This window comes from Cucurbita pepo, chromosome LG01 (assembly GCF_002806865.2).
Source record: "Cucurbita pepo subsp. pepo cultivar mu-cu-16 chromosome LG01, ASM280686v2, whole genome shotgun sequence".
In the NCBI taxonomy this organism is placed as follows: Eukaryota; Viridiplantae; Streptophyta; class Magnoliopsida; order Cucurbitales; family Cucurbitaceae; genus Cucurbita; species Cucurbita pepo.
Window position 1 is genome coordinate 6,731,953 of NC_036638.1, and position 16,704 is coordinate 6,748,656.

Here is a 16,704-nt window from a genome sequence, read left to right on the forward strand (position 1 = left end):
TCGATCTCAGATTTTAAAACTAGGTCGATTGTTCAAGTCATAGTATTTTTTTTAAAGCCAAACAATTTTAAGAAATTATGAATTTGTTCTAATTAATTATTTAATAAAAATAAAATATTAACATTTAGAATATCTATTTATTTTATTATTATTTTTTTATGGGAGGAAACTAAGCCCAACAAAATATGACATAAATGACGTGTCCTTTTCCCCAAACCGCAGCGGCGTAGTTCAGATTTTATCTTGTTTTTTTTTTTACAGAAAGGTTACGCAACATTATTTAAAATTACGCAGGTCTCAATTATTCCATCTGTGAAAACGACACGTGCGGATATACGATCGTTGATTTGCGTCTCACTCCCTATGAACCGTCGATCTCTGGCGGGACCCACGATTGTGAAATCACGGTTGAATGATTAGCGTGTAAGTGACTACANTTTTTTTTTTTTTTTTTTTTTTTTTTTTTTTTTTTTTTTTTTTTTGCTTTTTTGAGTAAAGGTGGAAAGTCACGTGCAGAAAATATGAAGTGTCTCTTCTTTTACTCCAAAAGGCACCTCTCTTTAAATGGCACTATTATTATTAGTGTATTACTATCTTGGAGTTCAGGAGTTGGGAGGGACCACACCCCTTCTATTGTCAAATTCCCATTTTACCCCTCGTACCCAAATTACTTCTCTACCCCCATGACCCTGTTCCCGATCATAGGTTCTCGAACTCTCAATTTCGTTTGGTTTTGTTTATATATGTTCTATACTCACCTTTTAATCACAATAACTGTTAGTTTCGATACACGTCTACGTCACTGATATTAATTTATATGTCTGGACCATCAACAACTTAATTACATATTTTATTATGTTGTGCGAATGTATTTTAAAATCGGGATTTATAGAATTAAAGTCATTAGAAAATATTATCGAACTCAACATGGGATTCACTAAGGATATGTATGCGTTGCTTTGGGGGTTGTTTGGACATGCATATAGGGCTATCCTTGAAATGTATATGTCTATCAATATTTGTGGGCCAAACATAAGAGGTTTCAAGAAGATTTCTTAAATTACTAGCAAATGGACAACACATGAATCCAAAATATATATAATATAATATTTCCATTTATATCAAATTCAATAATAATACAATAATAATAATATATTCCTTTTCATGCTTTTTAAATTATTGTTCACTATTTCGAACTTGTCCTTTAGTCAATGATGTTATGAGTGTTACCTTTGAATTATTTTTAATTTATGAGATAATTATTATCGTTTAATTATTGAAATGGTGAAAATATACACCATTTATAAAAAATAAAATTAAAAATTTTAATTTCGTTTTAAAAAAATGTTTAAAACAAAGTTGAAAAAATAAATAAAAAGTAAAAGCTCATTTAATAAACAATAAGTTATGAGTTTAACGAGCAGCAAGTACTTAACTCGGCCCTAGTAATGTCCAAAAAAAATAGTAAATAAGTGCGATCTTTTATTCGATCCGTATTATCTGATATGTTCGAGACATAAAATTGAAAAATTGAGAGATATATTAAATAGAAAATTTAAAAAAAAAATGGAATTTTTGTTTTTTTATTTTATTTTATTTTAAATGAGAATTAGGGTATCAATAATTTAGGGAAGAGAGAGAAACCTTAATAGAGACAGAATGTCCAATCAATGGTGAGCGATACCCTAAAATTGCAAAAGGAAAAAAACAATGAATCAAAAGCTGCAAAATGTGATGCAATCATGACCGTTCATTTTTTAATTTATTTTTTTATTCTTTTGATTTGAAATTAATGTCAGCCAACCACAAGAATCTTTCCATATCCATCCCCCCCCCCCTCCCCCCACTTTTGGAACCTTGCCCCTTTCCTTTCTTATCACTATCAAAATTCAACCCCACAAATCTCAGCCGTTCATTCTCAAATCAATGCTCAGGATGCTTCGTTTGATGATTATCTTTGTTTTCTTCCCCTTCTTTTTAGAGATTTTATTTTTATTTAAAAAAAAAAAAGTAAGAGAGATAAAGACATGTGGGGACCACAAATTATAATTGTCCTCTTTTGGAAATTTCCATTAATGGTTGGTTTGAGGTATGAGTGGAATGGGATTTGATTGGATTCTAATTAGGAAATTGCTACTCCCAAAATTCCCTTTTTACCCCCACATAAACTTTATTTTAATTTTTTTTTTTTTTTTTTAGTTTTTTCACACGTCTTATAAAATATTTAATATAGAAACCTCTCTCGAGATTCACGACGATACATAATGAGTTAAAACATACAATATCGACTAATAATGACTTTTAATTGTTATGCTTTATATATATATATATATATATATATATATATATATATATATATATATATATATATATATATATATATAATTTTGTATTATTATAAAAAGGGGTTTAATAAGTAAAAGAAAAAAAATATGGAACTACGTTCTTGTTCAAACGAAAAATAACTAATGGCTTGAAAAATGTATTGAAATTTGAAATGGGGCGTGGTTTAAAGCTATATATGTTTTGAATGGTAGTACATGAGAATATCAATGCTTTTAAGCTAGCATTTTGAAAGTTTACGCACCAAAATCCAACCTTAATTAAGGTTAAAAATAAAGAATATCGAAGAAATACTTAATGTAAATTATCTTTGTAAAAAATAATATAAAAAATATAATAATGTTAGAGAGGTCTTACATTATTATACATTTTTTAATATTTAAAATCATTTCTACATTAAGATATATATATATATATATATATATAAAAAGAGTTATGATAAGTAGTACAAGTTATCCATGGTTTAGATAATAATATATGATAAAATAAAAAAAATAATAAATAAATAAAAACTAGCATGGGATTCATCGAGCACTGTACTTTAAATTTTTTAAAAGCCTATTTTATTTTAAAATTTTTGGACCAAACCCAAAATCTCGAGTTGGTTAAGTTGGTAATCCAAGGAACTTGAAATTATTTCACAATCTTAACCCTCAAATTTTCGATTGGGTTGTCGGGGTGTGGCAGGGAATGAAGAGCATAGGCGTATAATGTGATGCAAGGCAAGATAGTGGTGGCTACGAGAAGCATGCGATACTTCGATGAGATGTGTGAGATCCCACATCAGTTGAGGAAGAGATCGAAACACTTTTTATAATGGTGTGAAAACCTCATTCTAATATATGCGTTTTAAAAACATTGAGCGAAAACACACAAATGATAATATCTATTAACAGATATAATATATTTTATGGAAATATTATTAAATCCGCAGCATAATTAGTGGGAAGCCAGCTTTAAAGGTATAGTCAATAGGTAGACGCAATGAACTCTAACCGTTGGATCCGTTGAATCTCGTACGTCGTATGTTCAAATCCAGACTAGCCACGTATGACGGTCCTACATTAAAATATTAGAAAAACTCCAAAAACCTAGGTACAGTCAACTTGTCTGTGTAGGATCAGCCTACGTGAGATCAGAGGTTCGGCAATTGTGCGTTTGGACAAATAAGAAAATGACACGTGTACGACTTAATGATTATTTAAAAACATATGGAAAATAAAGAAGAGACTTAATTAGTGTGTTTATAATTACCGTTGAGGTTCGCTAGATAGGTGACCGACCAATGAAATAGAGGATTAATTGCGGCTAGGTGAGGGTGAGGGTTTACCAAATACATTCATATTTTGGAAAAAAAAGAAAAAAAAAAAGCAACGTACAAACCAATTTATTTTCAAATAAATTTATGTCTTTTTGGTCTATTTGAACATTTAATTTAATTATTTATATTAGGTTCCTCCTTTTAAATTTGCCAAATTAGGTAAGTTTTTTTTTTCTTTTCTTTTGAGACGAGTACTTGTTAAGGTCGGACCATACGGTTTCAAAGTTTAATGTTATAGACCATAGTTATTATTACATTATTATTTTCTATTCAAATACTTTCACGAGCCAAAAACTATAGATTAAAATATCATCTTGATTTAAATTATGTTTTATTTTAATTATTATTCCAACCTTAAATATTTATAATGTGACATATATTATTAAAGTTATTTTTATATTAATAGCATATATGAATAAGTTGAAAATTATTTGGTTGAAATTATATGATAAAATATAAGGAAAATGGTAGAAATTAAGCCACAAAAGAATTTTGTTATAATTAAAAATAGAAAANTTTTTTTTTTTTTTTTTTTTTTTTTGACAAAGCCATATTTTTGTAAATAGTTAAAAGATTCTCTCAAAATTGCTTTTGACTTCGACCCAATTCACATAGACATTAACTAACAAACATAGGTAATAAGCATCTTATACTTATCTTCCCTACTAAATTATATTAGTTACAATATACTTTTTTTTCTTCTCCGACCTTACAATTTTATTCCATATAAAAATATAAAAAAAAATTGTTTATTTTATTTTATTTATTAAGATGATTTTTTATTTATAAAAAGTAAAAAAAATAAAAATAAAAAAAAACAAATAAAAAAACACTTGGAACGACAAAAAAGGAATACAATTGAAACCTAATTTTTAATTGGTTTGAACATAAACATCTTGAGCACGGCGCCGTGTTTGGGTATCGCATAATAAATAATATCCAACTTTAACTGTTTTAATTTAATAATAATAATATTATTATTATATTCTTTAAATTTAACGCTAAAAAAGGAATGGGTTTAAAAATATTCCTAAAATCCCTTTGGCCTTCACAGTTTAAAGATCTATTCTTTCTTTTTCTAGACCTCTCTTCTCTCTCACCTACTTACTTTTTCAGTTTTCTGCTCTCTCTCTCTCTCTCTCTCTTTCTCTCTCTTCAAAATTCAGCCATAGCCTTACAGCTTACAAGCTTCCTACAACTCCCAAAGAAGAAACAATTAAATCCCTTTTTTTTTTTTTAATTTTTTTCATAATTTCTTCGGGTTTTGGGTTCTTAGATTGATTTTTTATGGCGAGAGGAATTCTGGGTCTTTGTTCTTTTCAATAAAAATTAAGAAAAAAAAAAGATTTTTTCTCCTCTGTTTTGCTCTGTTTTGCTCTGTTTTTGAAGAGGAGGAGGAAGAAGAAGAAGAAGAAATGATGATGTTGAATCTTAACGATTCGATTATGAATCGTGACGAAGCGACGACGGATCGGATCGTAATGGAGGATTCGGAGACTTCGAATTCCTCTGTCGTTAATGCCGATGAGGTCTGCAACAGCAGAGATGAAGAGTCCTCTGTTTTAATCTTCGATATTCTCAAGAAGGAAAGTCCCGGCGGCGTCGGCGGCGGTCCAGTGCCTGAATTAGTCACCCAGCCGCTTTTCCCGGTTGCCGGTGGGTGGGGAGATTCTGGGTCTCCGATACTCAGGACCCAGTGGTTGAACCTGTCGCCGACGGCGGATTCTGGTGGCGGTGGAGGACAGCCGGAGCTGAAAACTGCGCAGCCGAAACAACAGCAGGTGAGGAAGAGCCGCCGTGGGCCGCGGTCCAGAAGCTCGCAGTACCGTGGGGTTACGTTTTACCGGCGTACTGGAAGATGGGAATCTCATATTTGGTAATTAAATTAAAAAAATAAAATTTAGTGTTACTTTTTAATAATTATAATAATTAGTTCTTTCCCAATTTAGGAATTTCGAATTTTTATTTTTCGTGGAAACATTTTAAAATATTTTTTTAATTATAATTTTGATTTTTGTGTTTGTCAGGGATTGTGGGAAACAAGTTTATTTGGGTAAGAAAAAAAAAAACAATAAAAGTCCAATTTTTATTTCCTTTTTTGTACATTCAATTTAATGAGTAATTTGGGTTTGAATTGTCCCAGGCGGGTTCGACACAGCCCATGCTGCAGCAAGGTTACCTATTTTTATTTATTATTTATTTTCTTCAATTTTTTTTTTTTTATAAAATTTTAAAAAAACTATATATGCATCTAAATTTCAATATTAATTTTTGGAAATTTGAGCTAACAGGGCTTATGATCGAGCGGCTATAAAATTTAGAGGAGTCGATGCAGATATAAACTTCAATATAAGTGATTACGACGAAGATATGAAACAAGTGAGGTTTTTTTTTTTTTTTTTTTTTTAATTTAAAGAATTCGAGAAGAAATAATTTAAGGGTTATTTTTTTTTTCTTTTTGCAGACAAAGAATCTAAACAAAGAAGAGTTTGTGCATGTTCTACGTCGACAAAGTTCTGGAATTTCTCGTGGAGGATCAAAGCTAAGAGGACTATCTGTTCAAAGATATGGACGATGGGAAACTCAAATGAATCAAATTATTGGAAATAAGTAAGTAAAATATTTAAGATATACACTGATATGCACTTTCAGTTATGGCGGAAATGAACTTGTTTTAATTCAACAATTTTCAGGGGAACTGAGGAAAGGTCCGAGACAACCGTGGATGCAAGTAATGGAGGTACGAGAAAAAGAAAAGGAATTAAATGTTTTTTTAAAATATATAATTATAATAAAATAATTTTGCTTTAAATGTAGGCAATGGACATAATCTTGATTTGAGCATTGGAGGAATTTTCAACTACCATTTTAGTAATTCTTCTCAAAAGCTCAACATTGAGAGACCAAAGGTGGCCCTCTCTCTATTATTTATATTTAATTTAATTTAATTTAATTTCACGTGGTGGGTATCGGTTTTCTTAATAGCTACTTATTCTAAATAATAATATAAAAATATTAACGTCTCATTCTGTAACTATTTTGTTGTTGACTTTTTATTTGCTCGTTCCATCAAGTCAAAAATGTGTTCATGTTATGTGTGTTTGGTGGCAGAATGAAAACAATGGCTATGCACATGGAATGACCGGACAACAACCTAATACTCCTCCTTCTGTGTTCTCTAGTTTTTACTCTGCTTTTGTACCGCATAATCAGGTAATTTTTCTGAGAAATTTGGAATTTAGATATCTAGGCATAGTTTATGCCACGATTAGTATATGTGAGATCCCACATCAATTCAAGACGAAGTATTCTTTATAAGGGTGTGGAAGCCTCTCCCTAGTTGACACTATTTAAAACCGTGAGGCTCGCGTGTCTTATTGTGGTATCTGGATAGTGGAGATTCTCAACTAAGTGGATAGTTTCATGTGCTTCAGTTCTTCAGTTTGATTCTATTAACATAAGTTTATCGTACAAGTCTAGAGTCGAAAATGACTGATTCACGTCGTTTTTTTGGACAGGAAAGAGGGAGAGAGACGAGAAACAAGGAGTCGACGGGTTGGAGATGGCAAACGGCGAGGTCGATAGAAGGAAACGTGAACGAAGAAAAGACTAAGAAGATAGAAAGCCATGGTTCCAAGAGTGCAGCATCATCAGGATTCTCTCCCTCTTTTAATTTTGGTTCATTTTATGCCCAAAACAACACACCTCTCCACACTAATCACTGCCTTCCAACGCCTTACACCAATATTTCTTGACCACCACTAATATTTTATGTGCTTTATTTGGTGCTAATGACATAAATAATTCTTAATTATTTATTTATTTATTTCCAACCCTTTTTATAAGTAGAAAAATAATCAATTCAAGCATACTTAAGCTAGATAATAACACTCATCTCATGATTTTGCTTTGAACTTTCATAAAAGACCTCATACCAACAGAGATAGTATTTCTCACTTATAAACTCATGATCTTCCACTAAATTAACCCATGTGGGACTCACTCCCAATAATCCTCAATCCTCAACCGTCCTATCTAACAATTATTCAACTAATCGAGACATAAATAATAGATAGATACTATTTTCACTCAAGAAATCGTGTAGATAATGTAGTTTATACACTGTGGTTACCAAGTTTAATGATCGGTAGATGTAAGAAAGAGAGAATGTTTTATGTTTCTCGGTAGTTATGTATTGAGTTCGTGATAGTGTATGTACAGACTTTAGATGATGANGAATTTTCATAAAGTAATTTTAAGAATTTATTTTTATTCGAGTTTGTTAGTGAAAAATATTATTTAAAATTTTATATGGAGTCATGGAACATTAAATAATTATTTATAAAGACAAAATCATATCATAAATAATAATAAAAAAAATGTTCTAATGATTGTTTGGCATTGACTAGATTGGAATCCTATATATATAAATTTAGAAAAATGTGAAAGTTATAATTAATGGTAAATCTATTGTAAATAAATTATGATTTGTTAGAAATAAAATTTTAATATATTTTTTTAATTTTTTAAAATTAAAATCATACTAAATAAAAATATAAAAAGGGATGTTTTTTTAAAAAAATTATTTTCAATTGAGTTGACAATAAATCGGCTACAAAAGGAATTAAAAAAAATAGTAATTCAATTCCTAAAATTGATTTAACGTTTAAAATATGTTTTAAAATTAAATGCGAAGAAAATGTGAAAGTGGAAAAGGTTGAAAAAAAAAGGAAGGATTTTATATTACTTGTTTTCTTGTACGCAACTTGCTTTGGTAGCTGCCGACACAATAATCTATATATATNATATATATATATATATATATATATATATATATATATATATATATATATATATTTTATTTATTTATTTATTTATAAAATATAATGTCCAATATCTATTAATTTTTTATTTTTAACGTTTTCCAGCTTTTGTTAAAAAATATTTGCTTGCCATTTACCAAATTACCCTCGTTAATGTCGAGGATTATTGAGAGTAAGTCCCACATTGAATAATTTAGTAGAAGATCATGAGTTTTTAAGTGAGGAATACTATCTCTATTAGTATGAAGTTTTTTGAGAAGCTTAAAAGTAAAATTAGGAAAGTTTATATTTTATTAATGGGTTAGGATTATATTACATTTTATATTTTATTGAAAAAGAAAATCCAGAGATTAAATGGGCCGTGAAGCCCAGAAACTTTTAGCAAACGGCCCAGCCCAGGATTGAGAGAACAAAGCTTTGCAGGGTGGGGTTTCTTAAACAAATGTTAGAACTTTCGCTGTCGTCGTCACGGAAACATCGAACGAAGAGATGTGGCGCGCCATTGACGCCCATCTGAGGTCCGTACGCCTCCTTCCGAATCTCTTTGCTTATTCTTCGTCATCGCCTCTGTTCTCCTCTGGCCGTTCGTTTTTAGCTCGATCGAGTTCGACCTTCGTCTCGCCTGTACCGAAGCCTCACTCGATTACCCTCTCCAAAACCCTAGTGTTTTGTACTACCATTAACTGTTTATCGAGTGTTTCTTGTTCTGGCATTGGAATTCGACGCTTTGGTGGGTCGAGTTGCGGTGTGGTGGTGTTGGCAAGGTGCATTACCTCTTCGGTGCACACGTTGGAGTGGAATGAACCAGTTTCGTGTTCGGAGGTTGGAGAGGGAATTGGCGAGGGTGAAGCAGATGAAGTCGAGGAGGATTCTAGACCGTCTATTCCTGTCAGAGCGTACTTTATCTCCACTAGGTTGCAATTTCTTTCACTCTTTTGTTATTTTGGTGCCTGGGATGATCAATTGTGTTTGTTTTTTCATACAAGGAATATTAATTGAAATTTATCTTTACTGTGTTCCATTCCGGAAAGTGTTTGTGAATTTTTTTCCGAGAATTCTGTAATTCAATCGCCAGGTGGTGTCGTTTTGTTCTTCTTCTTTCCCTTCACCTCTTGCAGTTCTATATGACTATACTCATTTTTCATTATTTTTCAATGGTTCTGGAATTTGTCTAGCGTGTAGCTTCAAAATACTTTAAAAGGTAAACTAAGGATTTGCATGAAGTTTAAGTCATCACAATGTGGGTTACAAACTTGTGTGTTTCTGATTTATTCTCCATTCCACATATTTTCTTTGATTCAGTGTGGATTTGAGAAGCTTGGTGGATCAAAATAAACGTAACTTTATCCCGCCATCATCACGTATGACGAATTATGTAGTCCTTAAGTTCGGGGATCTTTGTAATGTGAACGTAAGCTTGCTATCTAGTGGATCATCGTTCATGATTAGTTGAATGAGTACACTTTGAAGACTGTTCTTTTTTTGTTTCAGACCCTTGGCGCCAGCGTAAGCGGAAGTGACTTCTCTTACATGGTAGTTTTTCAGTATGGCTCCATTGTGCTGTTTAACATTCGTGAAGATGAGGTTGATGGGTATTTGAAAATTGTAGAGAAACATGCATCCGGACTGCTGCCTGAAATGAGAAAGGATGGTAAGAAATTCAAATGTATTTCTACTGGAGTTATTATCATTGTTCTTATTGGTGGTGGTTGTAGTGATATAAAACGCTAAGGAATTCCTTCATCAAACCATTTATAAGAAACAGCCCGTCTAAGTTGATTAGAATTGTAGGGTTGTTTCATAACAATATCAATGAGAGGCACTTTGACTTGATGTAATATGCTATACACAATTTAAAAGATTGTCAAAAGAACTATATACATCTAAAAAAGTTACACGTTCATTTATGTCCGTATCAACGAAAAGTAGTCCTGCTTTACTTCTCTCAGGTTCCTTTAAGTATGTTCCCCTGCTATTTTGGTAGTGTGTGTTACTTAAAAATACTGTAGTGTGGAAGTCTATTGTTGTCTGAATTTGAAGCTGTTTGAGTTTGTAGAGTATGAGGTGAGAGAGAAGGCTGCCTTAAATACATGGATGGAAGGGGGACTGGACTACATAATGCTGCAGTACTTGAATATTGATGGCATACGTACCATAGGTAGTGTTCTTGGTCAGAGCATTGCTCTTGATTACTATGGACGACAGGTAGTTACCATATCTGACCAGACATTTTAATACCAATTAATGTTGATGATATTTGACATGATCCCACCGTGCTCTTAACATTTTCTTCAAAGGTTGATGGGATGGTTGCTGAATTCACTGACATCAACCGTGAAATGGAAGCAACTGGGAAGTTCAAAATGAAGAGGAAGAAACTTTTCCAGTTGGTGGGAAAGGCAAATTCAAATCTTGCTGATGTCATTCTCAAGCTTGGGCTTTTTGAGAGGTTGGTTAGTTATTTCCTGCTGTTAATAGTTAGTTTGATGTATGTTTAGAATTATATTATGAAATCTGCACAAGAGACGATGTACTTTTAAATGATCGAACAAGACGAAAAATAGCTGTTCAAGTGGTAATTCTGTGAGATCCCACATCGGTTAGGGAGGAGAACGAAACATTCTTTATAAGGGTTTGGAAGCCTCTCCCTAGAGAACGGGTTTTAAAAACCTTGAGAGGAAGCTCGAAAGGGAAAGCCCAGAAAGGAGAATATCGACTAGCAGTGGGCTTGGACTCTTACAAATTTTGTGTTGTTTGCTTACTTATTTTGGCTCGTTTTAGTGCCCCTCTTGGCTTGTTGTCTTGGACTTGTCATTTTATACAACTCTCGTTCTTTTCTACTTTCCACCATCTCAAAAGAAGAGGTTTCTGACATAATTCGCTAATACTTATTCCTTAGGTTATTTCTTGTGGATATTACACTATGTTAAATCTTGAAAACTGATGCTATTGTATTATCTGCGCACTTTTCAGTGAGCATACTGTTTCCTTTTGCTTATCCTGATTCGTGCATATAATCTAAAGACATCTATTCGTTTTTGCGTTTTTCAGATCAGACATTGCGTGGAAGGATGCAAAATATGCTCAAATATGGGAATATCTTAGAGATGAGTTTGAGTTAACACAGAGATTCGCTAGTCTGGATTTCAAATTGAAGTTCGTGGAGGTAGTACCATCTACTTAAGATGAAACTATACGTTCATCTTGATTATTTATTCGTCGATAAGGATATATAATTCATTCATCTTGAACTCCACCTTTTTTTTTTGTTTTTGTCAGCATAATATTCGCTTCCTACAGGAGATTCTGCAAAACAGGAAATCAGATTTTTTGGAATGGCTGATCATTGCACTGATAGGTGCAGAAATTTTACTCTCAATTTATGACATTATTCATAGATCAGCAGCTAATCTGTAGCACTGTTTGCTTCCTGATTGTTGAGGTTCGTACTTATATCGCGACTGCGATATGTACAATGTACATAGGTATGTAAATTTGGATCGTTCTGCTATACGACTCCGATAATTTTAACGAATTTTTGTTACCGGATTGCACTCTAAGGGTGCAGAGTGCTTATAGTTAAGAGTTCTACCATTCTTTGAAGAAATGGATCTCAGTTTTTTCTGTTTATTTTCCTCCTACTGCTCAACATTCATTTGACTTGTAACAAAAGCTTAGAGTGCTTGTTTTTTTCTTTAACAGTGTTAGCAAGATGAACTTGGTTCGAGTTAACTTTATTCGAGTTACTTGGTTCACCAACTTAACTAATCCAAAGTTTCGGATTGGTCTAAAGGAGTGTTCCAAACCAACTCAACTCATGTATGTCCTATTTAATAAGACTTGCTTGAATTGAAAAGGTTTACGTTTGAATAATTAGGTTCAGTTTAAAAATGTCTCAAGCTCGATTTAACATGAAGGTTTACGATTGAATAATTTGAATAATTAGATTTATACACTTCTACTCTTTGATTTTTTTTTTAACTACTTACTTTTGATTTTGTTATTAATTCCTATTAATTAATTTTCTAAATTAAATTAGTTTTTACTATTTTCTATCACTATTAAGATTAATTTAAAATTTTACATCCTAATTATTTTTAATTAATGGAAGATAGAAGATGAATATTATAAAATATTGAAATCTAAGGTCAAATAAAAACTAAACGTTTGAAAATTTAAGAATTAAATTGAAAAATGAAAACTAGTATAAAAGAACATCAAAATGAGAATTTTTCCAAAAAAAAAAAAAAAGAAAAAGAAAAAGAAAATAAGTTACGCAATTTATTTTATTTTAAAAAAGACTCATTTTCATATTTAAATTAACTTTTTTTTTTTTAAAGAGAGACAAATGGGCGATTGGCGGGGCGCCAAAAAAAAAAGGAAAAAAAAAAAAAAAAAAAAAAGGGTCGACGATTTGCGTTATATAGTTTCCCTCGGTTCCTACTGATCACATCAATTGAAGAAATGACAAGCTTCCGATTCTTGTTCAGCAATGGCGTCCTTTTGCAAGGCTCCGAAGTTCCTCCTGTCGCCACCTTCCTTGAAACTCATCCTGGTAACTCATATTTTGCTGCCTTTTGATTTGTCAGAAATGGTCGGCTGTATCTGTTTGGTGAAAGTCGAATTAAGTGTTTGGATTCTGAGGAAATTTTGCGTTTTCCCAATCCATTGTGTTTGTTGTCTGTAGTAAGGAGAGCTAGGGTCTAGGGAATCATCGGATAACCATATGATATCTAACGTAATGATTTTTGACTCTTTGTTTTGGATTGAAGTTGCTTGGCTAAGCGATTTGATTATTTGAAAAACTGAGGGAGAGTCCTGTGTTAGGGATAGTTTTTCGCTGTTGTTGACTTGTTAATTTCAATTATTCCAGGCGCTTATACCACTACTCGGACCCATAACAATGCGTCGAGCATTCTGTTTTGGGATAGGCACATGAAAAGGCTGACTCAATCGGTAAAAATTCTATCAAATTCGACTCCTCAACTCTTGTCTGAATCGAACAGAACAACCAATAAACTGGTAATACCGTCGCCGATTGATTCTATTCCTTGGAAACCAGCAATTCGAACGCTTGTCGATGATTCAATGAGAAAAGTGTTACCGGTAGCATTAAATGAGAGAAATGGGGAAGAAGAATTGGCAGTTACAGTGCTTGTAAGTGTGAATTTGGAAAATTTGGGTGAAAGTGACGGTGTTGTGGATGTAGAAAGAGTTAAAGAGGCTGTTGGTGTGCACACGCATGTTGGTAATTATGTTCCTCGTGAATTTGGTGTCCCGGAAAATGGTGCAAATCTGGCCGTCGTGGGTCGAGGAAGGGATGCTGCTGCGGCAAAGTACTCGGATTGGGTTAGGTGAGAGTGCACAACTTTGATTGTTTGGATTGGACATAGTTCACTGTTACATTAGGAATAATGGAAGAGCAAGAAACAGTTAATATTCTGATTCGAACAGTTAGGAGGATCAAAACGAGTGGTTGGAATGAAGAGTAATTAGTTTCTCACTGGAACATGAAATATGAATAGTTTAAGCTATGATTTTGGCTTTTTGTTTAAGCACTTTTTGGGGTATTCAATTCTATATTTGTTGTTGGTTTGTTCTTTGTGAACTTTATCAGGCGTAGGAAGTCTCTGGAAAAATTGAGGCCTCCTTCTGTGACTGAGCTTTTGTTGTCAAATGATGGTGATCAGATACTTGAAGGCTGCCTGACTAACTTTTTTGTTGTTTGCCGGAAGGTGATGCATCAATTTCTTTAAGCCAGTCTTTGAATAAGTTACTTTTGTTTGTAAATATTGACAATATTTTCTTGTCCCCTGAAATTGTATGAGCATAAAGTGTTAATTGGAAGTTTTTTACAGGATAATAATGAAGCTAAAGGAACAAGCCTCCTTGATTCTGCAAGTACACATTCCTTTGAACTGCAGACAGCTCCCATTAGCGACGGTGTTCTGACTGGAGTTATTCGTCAATTAGTCGTTGAGTATGTTCCTACCCATTTCGAATCATCATATTATTGTTTCTGCTTTATTTTTTATTTTCACTTTCAGATTCTAGGATGTAGTTTTTTTTCCTGAAAGTGTGAGATATGAAGTCGGTTTCGATCTTGTTGATGTTATAAACATGAAATTATAGTTTAACTCGGACTTTTCAGTTTTAGTATATGTACATTAGTCGAATGGGTTCGGTTGTCCACCAATTCGCAGTTTCAATATATTTAACCATCATTTTGGCTATAAAGAGCTTGACAAGGATTGTTTTATTCAAGAGATTGTTTTGTATGAATAGGCATCCAACGTTTTCTTGAAAAAGAACAAGAAACTTGTGCACTTATATGTGTCAAGCACCAAGTAGGTGTTCTTTACAAAGGTTGGCTTCCCCTACACCTTAGGTGAAGATCACCTAGGCATGCCTTTTAAATCAGTGGGCAAGCTGTACTTCCAGGATTCTCTTAGTTAATTCGATTTGGAGATGAATTTAGTATGATATAGACAAACCAAGACATTGGAGATGAATTTTCAGAAGCAAAAATTCGTGTAAAAGTAAAACAAGGGGTTACAATCATACAAAACATTAGCACTGCAGGAACTTCTTGTTTAGTTGTTTTACAGATCTGATGTGAACATGTTTTGTAGAGCTTGTTTAAGCATCGACATTCCATTTCGAGAAGTTGCACCTACTTGGTCAAGTAATGAAATGTGGGAAGAAGCATTTGTTACAAGTAAGCTTGCTAGTTTTCCTTCTCTCATGGTTTACTTGCTTTTGCGCTTTTGGCTCTTTAAATAGTGTTTTTTTCCCTCTTATCGACATGCCGAAGAGTAACGAGGAGGCTCATTATCTTTATTGATTATCATTAGCTGCCTCTTGTTTAGTTATAAAGTTTATTCACATCTTCATTCAGACATTCATAGCTGCTTTGTTCTTCTTGCTACTGTTCTGGAGGTACATTTTTTCAAGAAAGTGCATCCATTGTTTCTCTTGCAATCCATCATCACCATTTCACGTTTCCTTTGAACCGTAGGAGCATTGATATCTTTGTAAAGTATGAGAAGTTTTACTTCATATACTTTTGGGAGTTTGAAGTCTTCTACATGTTTGGCAGATAGCTTGAGAGTCATGGAGCACGTGAATACTATTTGCATGCCTAACATATGGGACTTACTCGAGTCGAAAACGTGGCGTGAGATATCATGGAACAAAAAGTCGTTTAAGGTTCATAAAAGTTTCAATGCTTTAAAAACAAAACAAACGTCCCTTTTCTATGACTTTATGTATTATTGCTTCCGTGATTCTTGTCTGAATTCTTCTGTGAATCTGATTAATACAGGATGCTCCTGGAATCATCACAAGCACAATCCAGGTAAAACAATTGCCAGTTGCCTATTTGGGACGTTTGCCTTCTAATCCCGCTATTTAGTAGTGATTTTAAAATAGTTAAAATCATTTTTCCCAAGATTACCGTGAAGCATACATTATCGAGTTGATTAAACCGATTTTAAAATATTAAAAACATGGGTTGAAGTGATTTCGAACTTAACAAAATCAACATTATACTAATTTGTGAGTCAAACACGGTCTGTAGAACTGTGGTGAACTAACACAGACAACTTTTGTGATTGTATTTGGAGCAGAAAGAGATAATGAAGAAAGTTGTTGAGGAAGCATTCCCGATTGGTTACTACGTATAAAAGGTGCTATAAACAACTCTTTTTAGATCAAAATATGATGAATTGTATGCATTTTAGTTATAAATCTATGAAATGCTGTGAGTTTAGTCATATGGTTGTAAATTGTAAATATAATTAGCAGCAAATTAAGAGGCATATGCAATGCATAAACTACTACATCCATTCATAGAGACCCAAATTTACTTGTATGCATGTTTGTTTCTAAACCCATTTTAATCCCCAAATTTAGCAAAGCATCATAGTTTAGTTTATAAAAGTTAGGGTTTAGCAAAGCCCTTAACATTTATTATTTTTAATTTTCCATTTTAATAAAAGTTTCTACTTTCTACTCAAAATCATTTAATTTATATTTTAAAAAACATACAAAAATCCAAATTTGTGATTTTGTATAAATATTTATGAATTAAGTAAATAGATAAGAGACCGAATAAACCGATGATATAATGTTTATGAATTAAAATGAAATACTAAAAATGATTTAAAGAGTATAAATAATAATTAGAGTGAGTTTATAAAGGAAAAGAAAAAAAAA

The 16,704-nt window shown here is 32.5% G+C and overlaps 3 protein-coding genes across 4 annotated transcripts; all 3 read left to right on the forward strand.

The window, feature by feature from the left end:
- The first annotated feature begins 4,733 nt into the window (after nt 1-4,733).
- Nucleotides 4,734-7,490, forward strand: LOC111795283 (ethylene-responsive transcription factor RAP2-7). Its single transcript, XM_023677613.1, has 9 exons — nt 4,734-5,540; nt 5,692-5,717; nt 5,808-5,838; nt 5,956-6,043; nt 6,129-6,274; nt 6,358-6,404; nt 6,482-6,573; nt 6,776-6,877; nt 7,183-7,490. The coding sequence occupies exons 1-9, from the start codon at nt 5,080-5,082 to the stop codon at nt 7,417-7,419; spliced, it is 1,230 nt and encodes a 409-aa protein (XP_023533381.1). The 5' UTR covers nt 4,734-5,079; the 3' UTR covers nt 7,420-7,490.
- A 1,453-nt stretch (nt 7,491-8,943) lies between these two features.
- On the forward strand, nt 8,944-12,182 carry LOC111778014. Its single transcript, XM_023658020.1, has 7 exons — nt 8,944-9,401; nt 9,790-9,898; nt 9,979-10,138; nt 10,544-10,692; nt 10,785-10,936; nt 11,539-11,653; nt 11,767-12,182. Exons 1-7 carry the CDS (start codon nt 8,977-8,979, stop codon nt 11,902-11,904), a joined length of 1,248 nt encoding a protein of 415 aa, XP_023513788.1. The 5' UTR covers nt 8,944-8,976; the 3' UTR covers nt 11,905-12,182.
- Nucleotides 12,183-12,881: 699 nt separating this feature from the next.
- On the forward strand, nt 12,882-16,391 carry LOC111794909. Of its 2 annotated transcripts, XM_023677105.1 has the most exons (8): nt 12,882-13,042; nt 13,361-13,841; nt 14,105-14,222; nt 14,346-14,467; nt 15,120-15,205; nt 15,587-15,696; nt 15,812-15,844; nt 16,116-16,391. In XM_023677105.1, the coding sequence occupies exons 1-8, from the start codon at nt 12,952-12,954 to the stop codon at nt 16,170-16,172; spliced, it is 1,098 nt and encodes a 365-aa protein (XP_023532873.1). In that variant the 5' UTR covers nt 12,882-12,951; the 3' UTR covers nt 16,173-16,391. The 2 variants fall into 2 exon arrangements, with proteins under 2 accessions (XP_023532873.1, XP_023532881.1); XM_023677113.1 differs by lacking the exons at nt 15,812-15,844; nt 16,116-16,391 and having other exon boundaries at nt 15,591-15,674.
- Nucleotides 16,392-16,704: the final 313 nt, after the last annotated feature.

Excerpts from the sequence above, each read along its gene's own strand:
- LOC111778014 (XM_023658020.1), top strand. The coding sequence starts at position 8,977 with ATGTGGCGCGCCATTGACGCCCATCTGAGGTCCGTACGCCTCCTTCCG. Across the intron at positions 9,899-9,978 it reads GGGATCTTTGTAATGTGAAC|ACCCTTGGCGCCAGCGTAAG; the intron begins GTAAGCTTGCTA and ends TTTTTGTTTCAG. Across the intron at positions 10,937-11,538 it reads AAGCTTGGGCTTTTTGAGAG|ATCAGACATTGCGTGGAAGG; the intron begins GTTGGTTAGTTA and ends TGCGTTTTTCAG.
- LOC111794909 (XM_023677105.1), top strand. The coding sequence starts at position 12,952 with ATGACAAGCTTCCGATTCTTGTTCAGCAATGGCGTCCTTTTGCAAGGC. Across the intron at positions 13,043-13,360 it reads CTTCCTTGAAACTCATCCTG|GCGCTTATACCACTACTCGG; the intron begins GTAACTCATATT and ends CAATTATTCCAG. Across the intron at positions 13,842-14,104 it reads AAGTACTCGGATTGGGTTAG|GCGTAGGAAGTCTCTGGAAA; the intron begins GTGAGAGTGCAC and ends GAACTTTATCAG.
- LOC111795283 (XM_023677613.1), top strand. The coding sequence starts at position 5,080 with ATGATGATGTTGAATCTTAACGATTCGATTATGAATCGTGACGAAGCG. Across the intron at positions 5,541-5,691 it reads AGATGGGAATCTCATATTTG|GGATTGTGGGAAACAAGTTT; the intron begins GTAATTAAATTA and ends TGTGTTTGTCAG. Across the intron at positions 6,878-7,182 it reads CTTTTGTACCGCATAATCAG|GAAAGAGGGAGAGAGACGAG; the intron begins GTAATTTTTCTG and ends TTTTTTGGACAG.